The sequence below is a fragment of the Sorex fumeus genome, unplaced genomic scaffold (genome assembly GCF_029834395.1).
Source record: "Sorex fumeus unplaced genomic scaffold, SorFum_2.1 ptg000127l, whole genome shotgun sequence".
NCBI classification, from domain to species: Eukaryota; Metazoa; Chordata; class Mammalia; order Eulipotyphla; family Soricidae; genus Sorex; species Sorex fumeus.
This window is the reverse complement of record NW_026606184.1, coordinates 165,800-185,749: the sequence shown is the minus strand read 5'-3', so window position 1 is coordinate 185,749 and position 19,950 is coordinate 165,800. Positions and strand designations below refer to the sequence as shown.

General features: G+C 55.6%; 1 protein-coding gene across 1 annotated transcript; it reads left to right on the top strand.

Annotated features, from left to right (window-relative positions):
* The first annotated feature begins 10,073 nt into the window (after positions 1-10,073).
* On the top strand, positions 10,074-14,866 carry CD48 (CD48 molecule). The gene is made up of 4 exons (XM_056137833.1): positions 10,074-10,316; positions 12,584-12,886; positions 13,039-13,290; positions 14,640-14,866. The coding sequence occupies exons 1-4, from the start codon at positions 10,244-10,246 to the stop codon at positions 14,717-14,719; spliced, it is 708 nt and encodes a 235-aa protein (XP_055993808.1). The 5' UTR covers positions 10,074-10,243; the 3' UTR covers positions 14,720-14,866.
* Positions 14,867-19,950: the final 5,084 nt, after the last annotated feature.

The window sequence follows — 19,950 nt, the reverse complement described above, 5'->3', positions numbered from 1 at the left end:
GCTTTTAAAAGAAGAGGTGGGAGGGGCCGTTTTCTCTGATTGGCTCGGGAAGCCCAGGAGGGCGTTCCCCCCCCAAAGAGCAGAGCTCACGCTTAGGGGGGCTAAGATCACACTCCCAGATCTCACACCCCCGTCACAGAGGTAATATTAGAGGAAGTGAGGGTGGGGAACCAGTCAAGTTGCTGGGGTGATTGGTTCGAGCTTTTCCACTTCCTTGTTCTGATTCTTCCCCTACAGGCCAGAGCAAGCAGGGACACTCGCCCACACCCTGGGACCTTCCGCAGACGGTCTACACCTGTGCTGGGAACAGCGGCTCTTCATAGTACAAAAGGTCAAACAATTTTTGTTTGCTTGTTTGGGGACCACACCCGGAGGTGCTCAGGGTGTCCTCCTGGCTCTGTGTTCAGGAATTACTTCCGGTGGTGCTCAGGGGACCCTATGGGGTTCTGGGGATCACCAATATGCAAGGCAAGTGCCTTTCCCACCATACTATGCTCCGACCCCTGGGCAAAACATTTGGGATGGGGGACTGGAGCGATAGCACAGCAGGGAGGGCGTTTGCCTTGCACGTGGTCGACCTGAGTTTGATTCCCAGCATCCCATAGGGTCCCCTGAGCACCACCAGGAGTAATTCTGAGTGCATAGCCAGGAGGAACCCTTGTGCATCGCTGGGTGTGACCCAAAAACCAAAAAAATAAAAGATAAAACCATTTGGGATGAAACTCGGGGAACACAAAAAGCAAAAAAAAAAAAAAAGACAAAAAAATATAGTCGAGGGGGTATGGTGCCACCAGCAGGTTAGTCTGTACCTGTGACCCCAAAATCTTGGGGCAAAGTTTACCAAGAAAGTCACAATCACAAATCATCCTGTTATTCGTCGATTGCCTCGAGCAGGCCCCAGTAACGTCTCTTTAATCCTAGCCCTGAGATTATATTCAAGGCTCTTTAGGAGAATGAGACCCGTCATTGTTACTGGTATTTGGCATATTGGGTACGCCACGGGGAGTTTGCCAGACTCTGCCCTGTGGGCAGGCTACATTCGATAGCCTGCAAGTTTGTCCAAAGTAGGAATGAGATAATAAGAAGTCATAATAAGATGTCGCGCGGCCGCGACTTGTAGATCTCGGCCCCGGAACCCGCGTGGCTTTGTCCCTCTGCCAGTACCTTCATGTGTGCGGAGAGTGGTCTCGGCATGGTGGTGGCTGGTCCTGGAGGTCTTCGGCTGCCGAAGCCCCGGTCGGGGCGGGGAGGAAAGCTCAACCCGCTCCCCTCCAAGGGGCCTTGGCGAGGAACAGCCAGGCGCGGGGGCAGAAGACTGCACTGTTCTCGTCCGGGAGCTGGATTTTATAGTCTCTGAGTCTTGGCCGTTGATGGGATTACACGGCGCCAGGGGGCCAGTTGGTGGGTGTGACCGCCACCTACTGGAATTTGGAGGATCTGGGTGGAGGCCATCGAGCATCCTCCACTGAGCATCCTCCACCAAGAAAGTAAACGGCCATAAGTTAGGTATGTGGGAGACACACCCACAAACCACCTCCGGCTCAGCTATATAAATGGAGGCATGGCCTCTCTGGTTCCTGATCGAACTGCTTAACAGCCATGATCCCAGAGACTCAGAAACGAATCTCGGAACCCAAAGGCACTTTTGGCAGAAATGAGTCCTGTTCCTGCAAGAGGTTACTGGCGCTGGGCCACTCCAGGTGGGAATAGGTTTCGTGCCTTGGCCAGTTCCCCCTGGTGAACCAGTGACCGCCATCCTCCAGAGGCCACTGGACAGTTAGGTTTGGTGCAGTGACAAGACACGCGGGACTTCACCAGATGGGAGTGGAACCTGCCCTTCCTCCCCAACCCAAAGAGACCCCGAATCGCCACCTACAAACAGCCTCTCTGGCTCCTGATCAAGCTGATTAATGGCCATGATCCCAGAGACTCAGAAACAAATCTCGAATCCCAGCGGCTTTTGGCAGAAATGCATCTGAACTGCATACAAGGTGGTCACCGCCTCAGAGCTTATAGAAAAGCCAGGTATGAGCCAGCGGTGACAGAGCAACTGCAGTCTCATGGGAAGGGGGGGTGGTACCGGCTCATTCTTCATGCCCTACTGAAGTCACGGGTTGCCCCCCATATGTGACTCTGCGGCACGGCCATGGCTCCAGAGGCAAAAGGACTTAATCCAGAGTCCAGCAGCTTGCGGCAGAAAAGTGAATGGACCATGCATTAAACTACGACGCAATGCCTCCCTGGGAGGGAAAGGGTGTTGCTCCCTTCCGCCTTTTTCTCACCCAGCAGCAAGGTGGCCGCCACCTCAGAGCTTATTGGAAAGCCAGGTATGAGTCAGCAGTGACGGGGCAACTGCAGTCTCATGGGAAGGGGGGAGGTACAAGCTCGTCCTTCACGCCCTACTGAGGTCACAGGTTTCCCCCCACGTGCGGTTCTGCGGCACGGCCATGGCTCCAGAGGCAAAAGGACTTAATCCAGAACCCGGCAGTTTGCGGCAGAAAAGCGAATGGACCATGCGTTAAACTAGAACGCAATGTCTCCCCAGGAGGGAAAGGGTGTTGCTCCCTTCTGCCTTTTTCCCACCCAGCAGCAAGGTGGCTGCCACCTCAGAGCCTATTGGAAAGCCAGGTATGAGCCAGCGGTGACGGGCAACTGCAGTCTCATGGGAAGGGGGACGGTACTGGCTCGTCCTTCACGCCCTACCAAGGTCACGAGTTGCCCCCCACGAGTGGCTTTTCGGCACAGCCTTAACACCAGACGCACAGAAACCAATCTCGTAATTATCTGGCTTTTTGCAGAAATCCAAAATCATTATATGATTCTCATAACCAGCTATAGAAAACAAAGTATTTCACAATGCCTTTTCAGCAATTCTGATTATTGGGGAGGGGGGGGAATTCTAAACAATAATGGTGCAATTTTTTTGTCAAAACAATGAATATAATCAATGTAGAGAAAAGTTAAGTAGAAATCATCTGCCTCACAGGAATTGGGAGGGTTGGGAGGGGGGTATATTGTGGTTCTTGTTGGTGAAAAATGAGTACTGGTGAAGGGAAAGGTATTTGATCATTGTATGACTGAGACTTAAACCTGAAAACTTTGTAGCTTTTTCCACAGTGATTCAATAAATAAATATAAGAAGAAAAAATAAATTAAAAAAGTATAGTCGAAGTGACATCAGCACTTGCTTGTTCATTGCAGCACTCTTTACTATAGCCAGAATCTGGAAAAGATGTCCGAGAAAAGATGACTGGTTAAAGAAACTTTGGTACATCTACACAATGGAGTGCTATGTAGGTGTTAGAAAAGATGAAGTCATGAAATTTACATACAAGTGGTACTACATGGAAAGTATCATGCTAAGTGAAATGAGTCAGAAAGAAAAGGATAGACATAGAAAGATTGCATTCATCTGGGGGACATAAAGTAACAGAATGTGAGACTTACACCCAAGAATAGTAGAGATGTGTACCAGGAGAATTGCTCCACGGCTTGGAAGCCAGCCTCACATACTGTGGAAAAGGAGTTCAGAGAGAGAAGGGACCATCAAGTAAAGAGTGCTTGGATGGCCAGCTCAGGATGGGAGATATAAGCTCAAAGTAGACTATAGACCGAACATGATGGCCACTTAATACCTGTATTGCAAACCACAACACCCAAAAGGAGAGAGAGAACAAAAGGGAATGGCCTGCCACAGAGACGGGATGGGGTGGGAGGGGGGTGGAGGTGGTGGGAGGGATAGTGAGATCATTGGTGGTGGAGAATGGGCACTGGTGGGGTGATGGGTACTTGATCATTCCATGACTGAAACGTAAGCACAAAAGCTTGCAAGTCTATAACTATACCTCATGGTGTTTCACTAATAAAAATTTTAAAAATGTTTTAAAAAAAAGGGGGTATGGTGCCGCCAGCAGGTCAATCTGTACCTGTGAGGCGAGTGCATCAGCAGCCTGATGGCACCTCCAGACTTCCAGATACCCCAAAATTGCTACTGTGCCTTTGGCCAGATCCCAAAAACTTGGGGCAAAGTTTACCAAGAAAGTAAACGGCCATAAGTTAGGTATGTGGGAAACACACCCACAAACCACCTCCGGCTCAGCTATATAATTGGAAGCATGGCCTCTCTGGCTCCTGATCAAGCTGCTTAATGGTTATGATCCCAGAGACTCAGAAACAAATCTCGAAACCCAGCGGCTTTTGGCAGAAATGTGTCTGGAACACACAGTAGGTTACTGTCACCGGGTCACCCCAGGGGGAAAAGGGTGCTGTCCCTCTGCCTGCTCCCTCTTGGTGGTTTGGTGGCCACCATCCTCCAGAGGCCACTGGACAGTCAGATTTGGGTCCTCAGAGATGAGACATGCGGGGCCTTGTGGGATGGGGGTGAACCCGACCTTTTCCTCCCGTCCCAACGAGACCCCCTAGTCGCCGCCCATCAACGACCTTTCTGGCTCCTGATCAAGCTGCTTAACCAAAGGCCATGATCCCAGAAACTCAGGAGCAAATCTCGGAACCCAGCAGGTGTTGGCAGAAATCCCTCCAGATTTAAGTGTCAAAATTTCGGAATTTCAAAATTGCGCGGCCACTACTGCAGCCACGCGACATCATATGCTATTCATAACCAGCAATAGAAAACAATCATAGATTGCATTTTTCTCCATATTTTCTCCATATCGTCATAGTCATATTTTTTTCTCCCTGTCATGTGACGGTGTCACGAGGTGCTGTTCCCTATCCATTGGCCACTGCATGGGTCCCTTGGGTGCGGGGCTGGGGACGCGGGTGGGGGAGGGGTTCAGAGACTCTGAGTTTCTGTTCTTCCTCCTCTTGGTTTTCTCTGTGTTCTTTCAATTCTCCTTTCACTTTGCGAAATCCTGGTTTTTACTACTGGGGCCGGAGCGATAGCACAGTGAAGAGGGTAGTTTGCCTTGCATGTGGCCCACCTGGGTTCCATAACCCAGCAATCCACAGGGTCCCGGAGCACCACCAGGAAAAATTCCTTAGTGCAGAGCCAGTAGGAACCCCTGAGCATCGCCAGGTGTGACCCAAAAAGCAAAACAAATAAATAACAATTTTAGGATTTGGGGAGAGGGATGGGAGCTACACCCGGTGCTGCTGAGGGGTTGCTCTTGGTTCTGTGCTCAGGGATCACTCCTGGCAGTGCTTAGGGGGACCAGGGAGGATGCCGGGGATTGAACCTGGGTCAGCCACAGCAAGGCAAACGCCCTTACTCCGTGGAACTGTGGCTCCAGCCCCTTGGGTCACATTTGGATGGCTACTCTTGTCCCTGAAGGTGGACACTGCAACCCGAACCAGAGCCCCAGGGCAGAGTCCCTCAATCTACCTCACCGGCCCCTCTGTTTATTTTATTTTATTTATTATTATTATTTTTTCTTTTTGGGTCACACCCAGTGATGCTCAGGGGTTCCTCCTGGCTCTGCACTCAGGAACTACTCCTGGCGGTGCTCGGGGGACCCTACGGGATGCTGGGAATCATACTTGGGTCGGGCGCGTGCAAGGCAAACGCTCTCCCTGCTGTGCTATGGCTCCAGCCCCTGGCCCCTCTGTCTTAAGACCCTCTGTGCACACCGAGAACCAGATCGACCAGTGTCACCATTCGTGTTTCCACCGGCCAACACATCATTAGGAGATGCAGTATCCCCTTTTTTTCTCCTCATCCCCTGATGCGGTCTTCACCCCCGACGTACCCACCTTTCTGTTGCACTTCAGCCTCAAGCTCGACTGAGAGTTGCTCTGTTCCCTTTCTGGACCCAGGAGGGACAGTTTCATGTGCCCTATTCCCAGGGCTGCATCTCGTCCTGCCTCTGGACGGTCTCTTGCCCCACCCAGAGGGGGATGCGGGGGGTTCTGAGGAAGCCAACAGGGGGGTCCCCGCAGATGGTCTGCGGGTTCTGCCTTCTCTGCCTGGCATCAGCTCCGTGACTTGTGTTTCTTCCAGTTTCTATTCTCCCTTGGGTGACTTCCCGGCATTTCTAGCCCCTTCCCTGCAGCGAGCCTGTGGAGGGTTGACGGGAAGGCACCCTCGTGGGGGAGTGTGAGGGGTGTCATCGCTAAATGAGCTCAGCAGAATGTCCCGGGGACACCCTAGGGGATCCCTCTGCAGAAGGAATCTGAGACAGCAAGTCGCACATCCTTGAACAATTAAATCCAACCCGTTGAGGACCTGGGAGTCCCACACAGTTGTAATCGGGCGTTTGCTTAACCGAGTACATGAAGACAAACTGTGGAGAACGAGGAGTAGTCAAGACATCAGCAGTTGGGGCTGGAGCGATAGCACAGCGGGTGGGGAAGTTGCCTTGCACACGGCCGACCCGGGTTCGATTCCCAGCATCCCATAGGGTCCCCCGAGCACCGCCAGGAGTGATTCCTGCGTGAATGAGCCAGAAGTAACCCCTGTTCATCGCCGGGTGTGACCCAAAAACAAAAAAAACAAAACAAAATAAAACGAAAAGCTCAGGGGACTGAGCTGTTGTTATAGGCTGTAGGATAACACTGGTTTGTTGCTTCTCCCTGCTTTTTGGGTCACACCCAGCGATGCTCAGGGTTCCCCCCCGGCTCTGCACTCAAAAATTACTCCTGGCAGTGCTCGGGGGACCTTATGGGATGCTGGGAATCGAACCCGTGTCTGCCATGTTGGCTGCGTGCAAGGCAAACGCCCTACCCTCTGTGCCTCTGTGTTAACCTCTTCTCTGTGCCCTGCTTCCCCAACCTGTTAATCACCTATTTCCCCTAAGCAGTACCTGTGATAAAGTCAGATTCCTCAGAAATCTCTGGATTTGGATTTGTAAGTGAAACGTTGCTTTTCTCCTTTTCGTATGTTCTTTGCATAGTTTATAGCAATGTCCTTTTTGTATAGACCCAGGAAGACAGTCAACACTATGCTTTTGTAACTTGGGAGTTAATTGACTCCAAATAATATTCACTTCTGGGCATCTTGTTTTCTCGACTTAAGTCTCAGATGCCCTTAGTTCCTAGCACCCCAAAAGCAGGGTCCCGATGAGGAACCGGACAGACCCAGGGCAACAAAACGGGCAGGCCAAGCACCAAAATACTTAACTATAAGTTAAGAGTGATGTCGGCGGGCGCCCCCAGAGTGGCCACCTGAAGTGGGGAGGAGAAAGATGGTCACTTTCTCCCCATCTGCCTCTGCCACCCGGGACCTAGGGTTATAGGGTTCTTATCTCAGCCTGCAGAAAGGAATTTCAGGAGTAGACCAGCAGTGAAATGATGTAAAGGTCCCTAGGGACCCTGAGGGAGATTCCAGAGTTAAAACCATTTGTTGACTCTTCCCTGTTGGGATGTAAATTCGGGAACCATTTGTTGGCCCTTCCTTATCTATTACCTCTGTTAGGAACTCTTCCCTTATCCACCTCCACAGGAATGCAGGGCTGAGAATCAAAGGAAGCCAGGTGATAACCAAATGTCCGAGTTACCAGATGCCCACTAGCCACAATGCCTATGTACGTAGATGCTGATCTTTGAATCTATAGGCTAAGGAGTGATGTACTTTCAAATGGATTGGTCAAGAAAGTATATGTTGTTACAAATCTATTGGCTATGAAATGCGCGGGCTTTGCTGTAACGGCCAGTGAAGGCCTACATAGATCCTACATGCTTCCCGAGAGATTGACTGCCATTGCCTTGGGAGGGGGCCTTCCCTATCTGCCTGCCTGCCTGCCTACCTCAAGATCACGGCCATGGACAAATTCTGCCAAGATCCAAAGAGTAACAAGTGGATTAGGACCCTGCTAGGGTTAGGAAAGATTAATCTGGTCTGAGCACTGTAGGGACCTATAGTGAGATGTTCCCAGGCGAGCAATCCTATAAGCTCAATGTATCTCTTACATTGTCCATACAAAATGACTAGAAAGATTATCCAGAGGTAAGCAAATCTTGGGCTGGAGCGATAGCACAGCGGTAGGGCGTCTGCCTTGCACGCAGCCAACCTGGCCGAGCCAGGTTCAATTCCTCTGCCCCTCTCAGAGAGCCTGGCAAGCTACCGAGAGTATTCAATATGCCAAACACAGTAACAAGAAGTCTCACAATGGAGACGTTACTGGTGCTCGCTGGAGCACCAAATCAAGGAACAAAGGGCTAGAGTGCAGGCTGTTTTTCCCAGGATCTCTGGTTGCAGGAGATCTTTGTCTTATCTTAGAAGAGCTTCCCTGGGAAGGAAGGGCTTTCATATGTTGATGGTGCTACCTCACCTGGTGTAGTGGCTACCTTAGACTTTGGGTGCTAGACCAAGGCCCTAGACAGAGCAGAGAGACCGGGGGACAGGAGGAGACGGGAATGAGGGGCCCCGTTCCCTCCTTCTTGCGTCTGTTGGCGGTGGCTGCAGACCAGCGTGGGGGAAGCGGCTCGTAGCCACCGGACACCCGCAACGCCGCACAAAAAGAAAAAATTATTTTGTGATTACACAATAGGGCATGACTGAAGACTCATGATGATTTTGCTACGCGGGACGCACACATGATGGCGTTTTATCAGTTTGGTGGTGGAGAATTTCTTATGATCAGTATTTCTGAACTTAGAATAGGGAAGTTCTCCCCAAGGGCAGACAGGGTGGACTTCTGTTTTAAAACTTTTCGCCCACAAGCAATATTATCTCTGTCAAGGACGTCTAGAAATCAACGATAAAACCAAAGATAGCACTGTCGCGCTGTCCTCCCGTTGTTCATCGATTTGCTCGAGCGGGCCCAGTAACGTCTCCATTGTGAGACTTGTTGTTACTGTGTTTGGCATCTTGAATACGTCACGGGTAGCTTGCCAGGCTCTGCCGTGCGGGCGAGATACTCTCAGTAGCTTGCCGGGGGCTCTCGGAGAGGGGCAGAGGAATTGAACCTGACTCGGCCGGCCAGCTGTGCACAAGGCAAACACCCTACCGCTGTGCTATCGCTCCAGCCAAACCAAAGATACATACAATAAATTTCCATTATAATGATCCTTCCAGCGTGAAAAATTTGGCCACTGGAAAGGAAATAGTCCTGAACCGAGATGTCAGTATGGCAAGTGGGGGACCCCAAGAGGACCCAGCCAGACCCTGTCACATGGTCCCTGGTGGGGACAAATCCTACCAGAAAGTATAGAGGTTTAGGGGCCTAAGAGATAGTACAGTGGGTAGGGCACTTACCCTGCATACAACCAACCCTGGGTTCAATCCCTGGCACCACATGTGGTCCCCCAAGACTCTCTCTCCTCCGAGACTCTCTGGAATTTTAAGCAAACTAAAACAGAATGATATGAACGAGTAAATATGATCTTTTTCTTTCCTTTTTTTTTCCCTTTTGGGTCACACCCGGTGAGACTCAGGGGTTACTCCTGGCTGATCCGAGTTCGATTCCCAGCATCCTGTAGGGTCCCCCTGAGCACCGCCAGGTGTAATTTCTGAGTGCAGAGCCAGGAATCAGCCCTGAGCATCATCGGGGGTGACCCAAAAGCAAAAAAAGAAAAAAAAAAGTAGGAACCTTTCAGTCATAGGAATTCTCTTTTATTTCTGCAGAAGGCTGGGGACCCTTTTGGCGGGACTGCCCCAGACACCCACTCCTTCACCCATGACCTGTTTCTCTGTGAAACCCTGATGCAGTTGGGGTTCAAAGCTGAAGAAGGGGCAGGACAATAGAGTCAGAAGCACATGCCGCTACAGAGAACGCCCACAGCACGCATCACAAATCTGCTTCGAGCCCAGAACCCGGGTGATGACCAGAGACGCCCACCCCAATATCTTGCCCGTTCCCCTCCCCCCACTCAAAACTCAAGGCCAAGTGCCCGCCCACTATGCCCCCTGCCAAGATCACTTCCTTCTTCCTCTTCCTCTTAAATCGGGTCTCATGGGAAGCCCGAGACCCCCATCTTCTGCTTCCCGGAGCAAACTGAAGACGGGAATCTGAGAGAGCGTTGAGCCGAGACCCCCCCACACTCCCGCCAGGCCTGGTGGTCTTAACCCCACACTGCGCCCAGCCTCGCCCACAAGTCCCCTGTGACTCAGGGGTCCCGGGCGGAATGCCCCACGCCCCCGTCAAAGGTCAGATTGCTAACAGAGACCCCACACCCACCCACCTGGAATCGACGCCCAGTTCCCCACTGCGGTTCTGTTTGAGCTGCACCCTGCAGCCCCCTGGGGAGAACTTCCTTCCGCCTCCACCGAGCCCCACCCCTCCCCCAGCCTCTTCCGGCCAGGGCCCCGTTCGAGCCCCGAGGCCTAGTGCTGGACAGACCTGTTAGGATGCTTGCCCCCTGCCAGGACCACCTGGCCCTGGGCTATCTGCTGCTCTCCAGCTGGTTCCTGGAAGCCCGAGGTAAGATCCACCACCACCCCGGAAGTGGGGGGGGGGGGGCGCGAGCAGGTCCCACGTGGTCGGAGCTGCCACCTTAGCAGGATACCGGCTCTCCTTGGTGCCCAGCGGTGGCCGGGAGGGGCCAGAGCAGGGGCAGGTCTGAGCAGCGGCCCCCCAGCCAAGGTAACTCAGCCCTGTGGCTTCGGGCTCTGTGCTGTGATTGGAGCGAGACGATGAGCCCCAAGGCCTAACCCCCAGAGGCCCCGAGAAGCTGCAGCCGGACCCCGAGGCCTAGTCCCCAGAGACCCCGAGAAGCTGCGGCTGGACCATCCCAATAGGGTGGGGGGGACCGCCAACAGGGCCACTGGCCGGGCCAGGCAGGCCGTCCTCTTTCTGCCTCTTCCTGTTCCCCTCCCCAAAACAAAACTGCCGAGACTGGCGGAAACGAGCCGGTTGGCTAAGCAGGGTCCCTGCGCGCGGGCAGCGGAAGGGGTTGGGGGCCAGCAGCACCGAGAGGCTGTTGTGGGGACCCCGAGGGCGCCAAGGACCCCCTTCCCGCCAGGCTCACATGCGTGTATGTATAGACGGATGGACGGACGGACGGATGGGTGCATACAAGGTATGCAGAGTGTGTGTTTATGTGATTGTATGTGTGTGCGTGCGTGTACATGCTCGTGTGTGTATGTGCATGTGTGTATGTGTGCGACAAGTGTATGTGTGTGATTGTGTGTGCATGCATGTGTGTGCGCCTGTGTGTATGTGTAAAATGTGTGTACACATTGTACGTGGTATGTGTATGTGTGTGTTTGTGTGCGTGCATGTGTGTGCATGTGTGTATGTGTGTGCGTGTATGTTTGCATATGTGTGTATGTGTGTGTTTGTGTGCGCATGTGTGTTTGCATGTGTGTGTGTCTGTGTATGTATTTGTGTATGTGTATGCTTTTGTGTGCGTGCATGTGTGTATGTGTATGTTTGTGTGTGAGTGCACGTGTGTGCATGTATGTGTATATGCATGTGTATGTTGTGTGTGTTCGTGTGTGTATGTATGTATGTGCATATGTGTATGCCTGTGCATGTATGTGTGTGTGTATTTGCATGTGTGTGTCTGTGTATGTGTGTCTGTGTGTATGTGTGCGTGCATGTGTGTGCATATGTGTCTGTGTCTGTGTGTATATGTGTGTGCATGTGTGTTTGCATGTGTGTGTCTGTGTGTATGTGTGCATGCATGTGTGTATGTGTGTGCGTGTGTGTCTGCATGTGTGTGTGTCTGTGTATGTGTGTCTGTGTGTGCATGCATGTGTGTGCATATATGTCTGTGTCTGTGTGTATGTGTGTGTGTTTGCATGTGTGCGTCTGTGTATGTATGTGTGTGATTGTGTGTGCATGCATGTGTGTGTGCCTGTGTGTATGTGCGCAATGTGTGCACTCATCGTGCGTGGTGTGTGTATGTGTGTGCTTGTGTGCATGCATGTGTGTGCATATGTGTCTGTGTGTATGTATATGTATGTGTGTATTTGTGTGTATGTGTGTGTTTGCATGTGTGTGTCTGTGTATGTATGTGTGTATGTGTGTGTGCGTGCATGTGTGTATGTTTGTGTGTGTATGTGTATATGTGTGCATGTGTGTGTGCATGTGTGTATGTGTGTGTGTGTATGTGTGTGCGTGTGTGCGCATGTGTGTCTGTGCAGTGCGCATGTGTGCATGGATACAGGCACAGCGTGGGGAGTGGTCAGAGGCGTGTGGGGGGGGAGAACGTGGTCCCTGAACCGCTCAGCTGCCTCCGGCCTCTCCTCCTGCTGCCCACAGAGGTCACCCTTGAGCCCAGCAGCTGCCCTGGCCCCAGTGCCCTCCCCTCTCCCCGGGAGTGGCTGAGGAAGTGGGGCTGGAAGTCGGGGGCAGCGGGGGCCTCTGACCGTCCCTCCCGGCACCCTCCCAGACCCCCCTCCTCCACCCCACGCCCACCCAGGAGAGCCCAGAGTCTCCGAGCCTCACGGGGGCTCAGTGCCGCCCCCCGCCCACCCCCCCCAGCCCCGGCAGCGGCCCTGCGGGGTCCAGCTCTGCTGCGCTCTGCAGGGCAGTTGGCACCGGGCCGGGCCACCTGCCCTGGCGTCTCCGGGTCAGCGAGCCTCAGGGTCACCGGCCCCCGAGGGCCTCCATCCAGGACCACGCGACCGTCTGCCCAGCTCCGCTCGGACGCTGCTTCCCCGGGGTCTGCCCTGGGTGGGGGGGGGGAAGACCCCCTCTCTCCCGGCCCCCCCGGCAGACACTCACGGGACCCTCGTTGTCAGGTCAGCAACCCGTGGAGACGGTCACGGCGCTGACCGGCAGCCAGGCTCGCCTGTCGGTCCCCAACCTGCCCGACGAGTACCAGGAGCTCTCCTGGCTCTACGGGTCCAAGAGGAAGATCGTACTCCACAGCCCCCAGGGCACCACGTACTTCAGAGTGGGGCTGGGGGAACGGGTCTGCCTGGACGAAACCAAGGCCCTGCACATCTGGAACCTGCAGAAGAGTGACAGTGGCGACTACATCCTGCAGCTGCTGAATACAAAAGGCATCAATGAGGAGATGAGGCTCAGGCTGACAGTGCTCGGTGAGCAAGGGATGCGGGGGAGAGAAAGGGAGGCCTCGGGAGCCCCCTGCTGGCTGCGGCCCGCCACCGCACCTCCCTGGAGCCCTGCTCCCCTGGGGGCGGGCAGAGGTAGGGACACTCACCGTCCTGTCCCTTCGCCCCCTCCGCCACAGACCCCGTGTCCACGCCCGTCATCACGGTCCAGGACCTGCGGCCCCAGGGTGCTGGCTGCTTCCTGACTCTGTCCTGCTTCGTCCCCACACACCCCTCGGTCACCATCACCTGGTCTGGGCCCAACGTGAGCCAGACGAAGTCCCAGATCCTCAAGGTGCCCGCCCACACGATGCCCGCCTCCTACACGTGCAAGGCCAACGACACCCTGAGCAGTAGCCAGAGCACCGTGACCTTCGCCGGCTGTCTCACAGGTGAGGACGCCCAGCAGGTGCTGGCAGGGAGGGACCAGCCTCCCTCCTCCCTCCAGCCCTCCTCTTCCCATCTTCCCTGCATCCCTCCCGCCATCCCTCCCGCCATCCCTCCCTCCCTCCATCTCTCCAGCCCTTCCTGCCTCCCTCTGTCCATCCTCCCCTCCATCCCTCCCTCCATCCCTCCCTCCCTCTTCCCATCTTCCCTGCATCCCTCCCGCCATCCCTCCCGCCATCCCTCCCTCCCTCCATCTCTCCAGCCCTTCCTGCCTCCCTCTGTCCATCCTCCCCTCCATCCCTCCCTCCATCCCTCCCTCCCTCTTCCCATCTTCCCTGCATCCCTCCCGCCATCCCTCCCGCCATCCCTCCCGCCATCCCTCCCTCCATCCCTCCCTCCATCTCTCCAGCCCTTCCTGCCTCCCTCTGTCCATCCTCCCCTCCATCCCTCCCTCCATCCCTCCCTCCCTCTTCCCATCTTCCCTGCATCCCTCCCTGCATCCCTCCTTCCATCATCCCTCCCTCCATCTCTCCCTGCTTCCCTCCGTGCATCCCTCCCTGCATCTCTCCATCCCTCCCTGCATCTCTCCATCCCTCCCTCCATCTCTCCATCCCTCCCTGCATCTCTCCATCCCTCCCTGCATCCCTGCATCCCTCCCTCCATCCCTCCCTGCATCTCTCCATCCCTCCCTCCATCTCTCCATCCCTCCCTGCATCCCTGCATCCCTCCCTGCATCCCTCCCTCCATCCCTCCCTCCCTGCATCTCTCCATCCCTCCCTGCATCTCTCCATCCCTCCCTCCATCTCTCCATCCCTCCCTCCATCTCTCCATCCCTCCCTCCATCCCTCCCTCCATCTCTCCATCCCTTTCTGCATCCTTCCCTGCATCCCTCCCTGCATCTCTCCATCCCTCCCTGCTTCCCTGCATCCCTCCCTGCATCCCTCCCTCCATCCCTCCCTCCCTCCATCTCTCCATCCCTCCCTGCACCCCTTCCTGCATCCCTCCCTGCATCCCTCCCTGCATCTCTCCATCCCTCCCTGCATCCCTGCATACCTGCATCCCTGCATCCCTCCCTGCATCCCTCCCTTCCTCCCTCCATCTCTCCATCCCTTTCTGCATCCTTCCCTGCATCCCTCCCTGCATCCCTCCCTGCATCTCTCCATCCCTCCCTCCATCCCTCCCTCTCTCCATCTCTCCATCCCTCCCTGCATCCCTTCCTGCATCCCTCCCTCCATCTCTCCATCCCTCCCTGCATCCCTCCCTCTCTCCCTCCCCGGGAGGCCATGTCTGCGGCAGGGACAAAGGGGGCTCGGCCTCTCTGCACTCCCTGACACCTCGTCTCTGCTGCCTCCAGGCCAGTCCCCGGGAGAGCTGGGCCTGGCCTCCTGGCTGCTGCTGCTGGTGCCCTTGGCTCTCCAGGCCCTGCTGACCTGACCCAGCCCTGCCCACATCTGGGTTGCAGCCAGAGGGCGTGTCTCCAAAGGTGGTGCCAGCCACGCAGCCAACCTGGATCCTTCTCCAGCACCACACGGGTCCCCACGGCGACCACCAAGGACTCAAGCAACACCGGATGTGGCCCCTCAAACCCCCCAATACAGTGGTTCTCTCTTGTTTTTCCTTCTGCCTGAGCACTCGCAAGAAAATCCACAGACATTGGGGGCTGGAGCGGTAGCACAGCGGGAAGGGCGTTGGCCTAGCACGCGGCTGACCCGGGTTCGATTCCCAGCATCGCACATGGAACCCCGAGCACCGCCAGGAGTGATTCCTGGGTGCAGAGCCAGGAGGAACCCCTGAGCATCGCCGGGTGGGACCCAAAGAAAAAGGGGAATAAAAAAAAAAAAAGAAAAGCCACAGACACACGCGGAAACACACGTGAGACTGGCTGCTAACGCGTACACAGAGCACACGTGTTTCTGGTTCCACAGACACACAGGACAGTGTGGGCAGCTGCTGGACTGCGGAGTGGACGCCAGCGCACCTGCCCCGAACAGGGGGGCACAGAGAGGAGAAGGGGGAGGGGCCCTGAGTCTGGTGAGCCCCAGGAGCGCCCCGAGGGCAGGACCCAGGACCTGGTCAGCAGCCCCTGGACACGAGGCCTCGCAGAGCTAAGCTGGCTTGGGACAGGAACTGCGGCCAGTCTGAGGTTGTTCAGAGAGTTCTAGAACCGTTCGGGGGTGTGTGCGTGTGACAGGGAGTGTGTGTGTGTGATTGTGTGTGTGAGTGCCCGTATGTGTGCATGCCTGGTGTGTGAGTGTGTGTGACTGTGTGTGACAGTGTGTGTGAGTGCCTGTGTGTGTGCCTGGTGTGTGAGAGTGTGTGACAGTGAGTGTGTGTGTGACAGTGAACATGTGTGAGTGTATGAGTGTGCCTCTGTGTGAGTGTGTATGACAGTGAGTGTGTGTGTGCCTGGTGTGTGAGTGTGTGTGACAATGAGCGTGTGTGTGACTGTGTGTGAGCTCCTGTGTGTGCCTGGTGTGTGAGTGTGTGACAGTGAGCATGTGTGAGTGTATGAGTGTGCCTCTATGTGAATGTGTGTGACAGTGAGTGTGTGTGTCTGTACCTGGTGTGTGTGTGTGACGATGAGCATGTGTGTGTGACAATGAACGTGTGTGAGTGTGAGCGTGTGACAGGGAACGTGTGTGTGACGATGAGAGTGTGTGTGTGCGTACAAGCATGTGACCGTGTGTGGTGTGGTGGGGGCAGGAGGGAGGAAGGCCACCTTCGAGAGGCCCCGGGAGCACCCAGACGGGAGCATCCAGGAGCCACCCTGGGCTTCCCTGCCTCCCGCCCGGTGCCAGGGTCTGGTCCCGGGGGTGACAGGAAGCGGGAGGGGCTTCCCCCGGGGGGAGGGTTCCTAGAAGCCGGCAGAGAAACCGAGGGTTTCCCCAGCGCCCGGACGGACGGAGGTTCCCTGACGCAGAGCAGGCGAGGGTGCGGCCGCCCCCACCCCGGAGCGGCCCCAGGCACGGCAGGAATCCCCGGGAGAGCAGAGGGGCAGCGGATTCCCGACACACACACACACACACACAGACACCCAACACACACCTAACACACAGACACTGAGACACACACAGACACACCTGACACACACGCAGACACACATACGGACACACACAGACCCACACACATACGGCCCCCGCCACAGACCCACACACACTCACACAAACCCACACATACAGATGCCCACACAGACCCACAAACACACACACAGACACATAAAGACGCCCCACACACATACACACACGCGCGTGCACACACACACAGACATACCCGACACACACAGACACCCAACATACACACAGACACACACACCCAACACACAGACACACACACCCAACACACACACAGACATACCTGACACACACAGACACCCAACACACACAGACACACACACCTAACACACAGACACACAGACACTGAGACACACACAGACACACCTGACACACACGCAGACACAAATACGGACACACACAGACCCACACACATACGGCCCCCCGCCACAGACCCACACACACTCACACAAACCCACACATACAGATGCCCACACAGACCCACAAACACACACACAGACATACCCGACACACACAGACACCCAACATACACACAGACAAATATACAGACACACACACCCAACACACAGACACACACACCCAACACACACAGAGACATACCTGACACACACACAGACACCCAACACACACAGACACACAGATACACACACACCCGACATACAGACATACACACCCGACACACACACAGACATACCTGACACACACACAGACACCCAACACACACAGACAAACACACAGAAACACACACACCCGACACAGACACACACACCCGACACACAAACACACACAGACACACCCAACACACACAGACACACACATGGACACATACACACAGACACACATACAGGCACACACAGACCCACACACACATAGCCCCCCGCCACAGACCCACACACACTCACACAAACCCACACACACAGATGCTGCCCGCAGACCCACAAACACACACAGACACATAAAGACGCCCCACACACATACACACTCGTGCACACACACACACACACACACTCACCATCTCTGCAAGGCAGCCGGGGAGAAATAGGGCGTTTCTCATCCTTAAACGTCACGAGACGGGTCCCGTTCCTATTCCACGGGCCAAAGAAGTTGCCTCAAGCCTCGCGCCGAGCCACACAGAAATGTAGGGTGAGGGGGTATTTCTTCAATGTGGAAGAGGGGCCGGAGCCATAGCACAGCGGGGAGGGCGTTTGCCTTGCACATGGCCGACCCGGGTCCGATTCCCAGCATCCCACCTGGTCCCCTGAGCACTGCCAGGAGTAACTCCTGAGTGCAGAGCCAGGAGTAACCCCTGAGCATCGCCGGACGTGACCCAAAAGGCCAAAAAAAAATTAGAAGAAAACATGATACACTTTTTCCATGTTTGGGGGCACCCCAGCCAGGGGCCTTGCTCTCCACCTTGCTTGGGGCCGGGGCGGTGCCAGGGATTGACCCAGCCCAGGAGAAGCTGCTGTTGCGACTCTGAGCTTCACACAATCCATAATGGGGGTTTTGTTTTTTGTCGTCCTTATTTTTCCACTGTTTGGGCCACACCCAGTGATGCTCCTGGCTCTGCACTCAGGAATTACTTGTGGCGGTGCTCAGGGGTGCAGGGGATCGAACCCAGGTAGACCATGTGCAAGGCAACTGCCCTACCCACCATCTCATCGCTCCTGCCCCCTATGTTTTTCCTTTGTTTGTTTTTTGCTTTTTGGGTCCCACCCAGCGATGCTCAGGGCTGACGCCTGGCTCTGCACTCAGGAAACCACTCCTGACGGTGCGCAGGGGACCCTGTGGGATTCTGGGAATCGAACCCGGGTCGGCCGCATGCAAGGCAAACGTCCTCTCCACTGGGCTATCACTCCAGCCCTCAGATCACAGGTTTTTTTGTGGTTTTTTTCCCCCTTTTTTTCATTTCCCCATTGATGGGTACTTACAAATTTTTTTTTTTTAACCAGAAACTTGCACATGCTAAGTCTGTGTTCTTGTCTTTTTAGATTTTTATTTATTTATTTTTGCTTTTTGGATCACATCTGGCGATGCTTAGGGGTTCCTCCTGGCTCTGCACTCAGGAATCCCTCCTGGCGGTGCTCGGGGGACCCTATGGGATCCCGGGGATCGAACCCGGGTCGGCCGTGTGCCAGGCCAACGCCCTCCCCGCTGTGCTATCGCTCCAGCCCCCTGCCCCATGAGGGCGTTTAATGAACCCAAATCCGTGTGCGTTTCCGAGGCAGAATCAAGGGGGTTTCACCGAAGACTCCTGAGCCTCAAGACCCCCTCGTCAGCACCAGCCAGAGAACGGGGCACGCCCAGGGGCCAGAGTCAGTCAGTTCTGGAAAAACCTCACACCCAGAACTGCCCACCCCTTACATCCCTGGCATGCAGGACCCCGACCAAGTTCGGGCAGACCCTCCCCCCAGCTCTGGGGCCCCAGCTGGCTGAATATGGCCCTGAGTCCTGCCTGAGTGGAACTGGGCTGGGTGGGGGTTCTTCGAAGGCACACCCCCCACCCCACTGCCCCCCTTTTCTGGGTGTGGCCGAAAAACCACTGGGGCCTCAGACTCTCTTCTGCAGAATCGGTGAGAAGTGAAACACGTGGGCAGGTGGGTGGGACGTTGCAGGGGTGGAGCTGAAGCTCTGCCCCCCTCCCCGTGCCCCCCACCCTCCCAGGGGCCCCCAGGGGCCTTTGCCAACGCTCTCGGTTCGCTCAGGCTGCAGACTGGTCCCCCCGGGACAGGACAGCGTGGCCTCTGCCTGGGCAGCCCTGAGCCACCTCAGTCAAGCTCGGCAGCCGGCCGGGGAGGGGTGGGGAGGGAGGGGGAAGGGCAGCTCGTGGGCCCTTCCTGCCTTCCTGGAAGTCATCTACCTCCCTGTATCCCTGACACAGCATCTCCAAAGAAGGAACCCGCGTCGGGGTCCCAACCCCAAGTGCTGGTGGGAGGACAGTGCCCCGGGTGTCCACGGCTGGGCTGGGCTACGTGGCCGTGGGGGTCTCTGTCCATGGCTGGGCCGGGCTGTGTGTGTTAGGGTGAGCGCCCCTTGCTGCCAGCACTTGGGGGTCTTTTCAGAAGGAGAAACCGTTGAGGTCTGTGCCTCCTCCCGGGGGAACGGGGGTGGGGGCTGGGGGGGCTGGGGGGAGGGGCTGTCCTCCTCGGGAGTAATCCAGGCCATCGTGGGTACCTGCCAGCCACAGAGCCACACTGGGGGTGGGGGACCATGGACTCTTGGTCCCCAAAGCCCCTTCCCTTGACCCCACGCAGGTCCTGGGAACCAGAGAAAACCGGTTCCTCCTGAGACCCAGAGTGTAGGGACAGAGCCTGGGGGGTGGGGAAGGACGTCCCCTGGGACTCAGGAGCTGGACACAGGAGGGGCCCTGGGTGGAGCTGGGGGTGGGCCAGTCCCCCCCCAGGGGAGGTGCAGCAGAGCTGGAGGTAGGGACTCTGCCCCTTCCCAGTGCGGGGTGGGAATGGGGGGTCCCTTTCATCTCAGGCTGGGGGCGTCGGGGTCACCATCCCCTTCCACTCTCTGCATCTGAGGACCAGCCTCTGGGCTCTTGGCTAATCTCTTTTTCTTTTTTTTTTTTTTTTTGCTTTTTAGGTC